The following is a 4,398-nucleotide window of genomic DNA, read 5'->3' as shown; positions in this document are numbered from 1 at the left end:
ATAAATGAAATTATTCATAATAAAACAATTCAAATAATTTATAACAATTATACATTACTAACAACTTTTTTCTCCTCACATGTTGTGGAACAATTTTTTCCTCAACTGTTGAATAATACCTGACAATGAATAAATAAAATGATATAATATTTTGTTACTATCTATTCTATCAGAATAAAATATACATATTAAATAATTATTCTGGGATGAGTTTCGAGACGGGTCCTTAAGGACCTGGGACCCGTCCCGAATTCACCCCGATCTTAGCTCTTAGAACTCTTTACCCGTCCCGCTTTTAATTTTTTGGACTCGGATCCGTTCCCGCCCCATTAGAGACTGGTCTAGGACGAGTCTTGTCGGGTTCGAATTTACTTGTCACTTTTAATCTTACGTTAGTAAATTTAAAAACAGCAATGTGCTTTTTTTTAAAAAAAAAAAAAAGAAAAGGGTCTTGATATTTGGTCATAATAATTCGTTATATCTCCACACTAAGTTGGAAAAAAAAAAGAGAGAGAGAGAGAGAGAGAGAGAGAGAAAAGAAAAGAAATAATGTAAATTTCGTGAGAGGTGCAAAGGGGCAAAATTTTCCCAATTGCGTGGTCTGACTCCCTCCAACGCCAATGGTCCTTGCAGACCGCCTAATCTTTGCATACACCGGTCAACTTATTTCATCTCTTTCCAACCGTACACACCCACCCCCACCCCGAATCATATAAATTCTCCATTACTTCTTCCAATTATCTCACACACACAACACACACCATAGTAAGTGTTAATGTTTAGAGAGAAGAGATAGAAAATGGGTGGTACTGGCAATAGAGACCCTGTGAAGGTGGTGATAATCAACACAGAGTACGTGGAAACCGATGCTGTGAGCTTCAAGTCTGTGGTTCAAAGGCTCACCGGGAAGAACTCCACGCTGGCCCAAGAGCCGTCGCGGAATGAAGCTCCGGCCCGTCGTAATGCGCCGGTGTTGGGGCGGGGAATGTCGTTCAGGGATTTTGATAGGATGCTTAAGGAGCTGCCTCCGCTTGATGAACTTTACAGACTTTATCCTGAATAGTTAGAAGCTCCTTATTTATGGACTTCTTTTTTCTTTTTCTTTTTTCTTTCGTATATACATATTATTCCATTGATTCTTTTTTTTTTTTCTGTTGGAATTTTCCTTATCCATCATTTATATATGCATATACATATATATATATATATTTATATTTAAACATATATATGTATTTTATTTTTACCACACATGTACTAGCTCATCTTATGTTGAAATAAGACGAATCGTATTTGTGTACAGAATGCAGAAGTAAACTTTTCTCAATAAGTATGACTATATATATATTTATATTTCGTACAATAGTTTTTTGACTCGATAAATCAGAGGAGAATTATTTGTAGTTGTTGATGATACGATGAAATAATGTTATGTGATTGCTTCTACTTATTTCAGAATGAAACTATAGAGCTATTGTAATGTAGAAAGAGAAAATTGTTGTATGCGTTAATTTTTTATTTTATAGTATATAATATATTGTATTGTTCAATATATTTAAATTTGAAGTAAAAGCATTTTTTATTCTTGTAACTCATTTCCATTTTAGTCATTAATCATTTTTTAGGATTGTAAAAAAATCTTGTAGTTATTTAATTTGTGCAATTTTAAGACACCAGTCGTCGGATATTTTTGAAGGTGTCGGAAAATAGCACATCTACTTTAGACGCCGATTTTAATTTGGAGCAAGTCATTTTATTGGCTATAATTGTGATGACATGGTTTTAAAAAGTGGTGATACGGACCCCAATGCCATGTCTCCCCGGATGACATGGATTTCGAGGGAGAAAATCGGGAGCTAAATTTGTCTTTATGAGTTCAACCCCATTTCCCCAATTGAAGGAACCCGGGTTTCAGCAACTACTTGCTCGTTCCCTTCAAGAGAAATTAAGCAATGTCCATTGTTATGAGCTCGATTGAGTGCAACTGTGGACGGGTAGTGATGATGCGTACGGCATGAATGGACCAGAATTCGGGGAGGAGGCTTCACTCATGCCGAAATTACAAGGCAAAAGCTATACTTTTTACATTAAAATTTTCTTGGGTTAGATCTTTTGTAGAGAGGGAGGCTGAGGTTCTTTGCATGAGAGGTGAAAGAATCGGTAACAGGAGGACCCCCAATGTGTCAAAGGGCTAGGGCAGTTATTCCAGGATTGTTAATAAGGATCAATGCATTGGAAGAAAATGTTGAAGCAATGAGAAGGAGAAACCGAAAAAACCGAAAAATGATTATGATCTTAGCTTGATTTTGATGATTTTTTGTTGGATGGCTTGTGTATTATTTTTTAACTGAATTCCTCGGATGTAATGGAATTTGTGATGCGGTTCGTAATATGTAATGGTATTTTTAATGGACAAATGATGATTTATTGTATGTGCATTTGTGTATTGTTTGTTTTGCTTTTGGGGTTCTTTTGCATTTCTTGTATCAAACCCTGTTTCTGGGAATTTGGAATCTGGTGATTTTTTCACTTGTTGGCTTGCATCTGTAAAGAAACTGGAAAACTCTCCCATCCAAACTGAAATGAAATTTGAACGTGTAAAAGAATTGGAACTGAAAAGCTTGCAAATTGCACATATTCATAATAACTTCATTGCAATGTTTAGACTTCACAAAGACTTTAGAATTAATTGACACTTTACAAGCCACATGGAAGAATTACAAAAGTTAACTTGAAAAGCCGAAACAGGCCGTGAACGTTTACAGCAGTGACTTCAAGAAAAGTTTACAGCAATGACTTCCAGAACCTAACATCTGATGAAGTAAACTCACTTAAGTCTAAAAATTTCTCCCCTCCTTCTGACTAGATTGATGTTCCAGATCTTGCCCGTGAAACTGAAGAAAATACTGATAACCCTTGTGAGCCAATCATAGGAAGAGGTGCTCTAATTTGCACCCGTGGTTGTAAGGCCAACTGCTTTTTTCGACATGGCTGTTGGAGCTTGAGATTGTATTTCTTGTTGTGTGATACATACTTCAGGTGTAGGCTCATCTTCAGTTTGCAAAGGTGGGAGAATGTTAGGACGCCGTGTTCCCTGTATAAAAAATATTGATCAAGTCAGAAGCAGCGAAATTCAGTCTGTTAAAAAAATTGATAATAGTGTAAAACTTACACTTAATTTACCATGTTCAGTTTCATCTCTGTTAATTACTTTCTGATCTACGCTTTCAGTTGTTTTCCTCTTTACATTCATGCAACGGATACTTAGGGAAAACAAAACCCCAAAAACATGATCTATGATCATTCAAAACCAGTGTTTCTTACTCTCACTATTGGTTTTGCTCCCTGATCTACCCGAATTGCAGTCGGAAGAATAACCCCGTGAGATTGCAATGCCTTCGTAAACTCTTCTTATTGCTAAACAACATCCCAAGCTCAAATGTTGGATCATATGTTTCTTCTGGATCAAAAAAGCAAGATGTGAAGGTCCATCAGCCTCACCACTATCTGAATTCCTATGTTCATCCAAATCATCATCACTGTCCATAACATCCTCCTCTTCATCTTCACTAGTCTCCCTCACAGTTTCCTCTTCATCCCTTTCAGGTTCATCACCACCCTCTTCATTTTTATCTTCCCACTGTTTCATAATCAGTATCAATCAATTCATCCCCATCACCAGTGAGGGCACTGATGAGAATACGGAATTCACATTTTTGGGAGAACACTAAACAGATGCAAAGACTCCAGACAAACTCCTTCGACATCACGTAGTAAATAAATTAGAGGATTGGTCGCTCATGCATAGCAATAACTATAATCACGATAAAATCAAAATATAATTCTTTAGACTACGTACTATATAATTTAAATACTTTGAGTTGTGTTTACTATATATATAAATTGTAAACAGCATTTTTATTGACATGCAAGCAAATTTAATACTATTAAACAAATTAAATAAATCCATCTTTATATTAATTCTCGCTAGCTTTATTTTCTGAGTAAAAGTTTTGGAGGAAATCTGAAATAATTAAAAAGGAAAAATAGAATTTTAGTTTTGTAATTTAGGAGTAGCCTTTTTGGTCCTGAGCTAATTGATTTTAACAATTTAATTCTGTAACTTTGAATTTTGGAAATTTTAGTTCTTTTCTGTCTAAATCTCTAATTTAATTAGGTAACGTGCAAGTCACTATATGGCAATATAATCAATTGGTTATAAATTTTAATGGTGTTAGTTAAATTTAACGGAGAGGGCAAGTGAGCAACATTAAAAATATTGAGGGAATTTAGTCTATTTAATTAACAAAGTGGTGATTTACAGAAAAATAAAAACACGAAGGGATTTTATGCAATTATTTCTTTTCTAAAAAAAAGAAAAAAAATTGCAATATCAATATT

General features: G+C 34.8%; 1 protein-coding gene across 1 annotated transcript; it reads left to right on the top strand.

Moving 5' to 3' along the window:
• Positions 1 to 528: 528 nt before the first annotated feature.
• On the top strand, positions 529 to 2,429 carry LOC110012171 (VQ motif-containing protein 1). Its single transcript, XM_088876582.1, has one exon. The coding sequence runs from the start codon at positions 800 to 802 to the stop codon at positions 1,061 to 1,063; it is 264 nt and encodes an 87-aa protein (XP_088732708.1). The 5' UTR covers positions 529 to 799; the 3' UTR covers positions 1,064 to 2,429.
• The last annotated feature ends 1,969 nt before the right edge of the window (positions 2,430 to 4,398 follow it).

The sequence above is a fragment of the Sesamum indicum genome, linkage group LG12, assembly GCF_026168435.1.
Source record: "Sesamum indicum cultivar Baizhima isolate 11 linkage group LG12, ASM2616843v1, whole genome shotgun sequence".
Classification (NCBI taxonomy): domain Eukaryota; kingdom Viridiplantae; phylum Streptophyta; class Magnoliopsida; order Lamiales; family Pedaliaceae; genus Sesamum; species Sesamum indicum.
Note: the sequence above shows the minus strand (reverse complement) of the source record. Positions and strands in the feature narration are given on the sequence as shown.

Coding starts and splice junctions, on each gene's coding strand:
- LOC110012171 (XM_088876582.1), top strand. CDS start 800: ATGGGTGGTACTGGCAATAGAGACCCTGTGAAGGTGGTGATAATCAAC.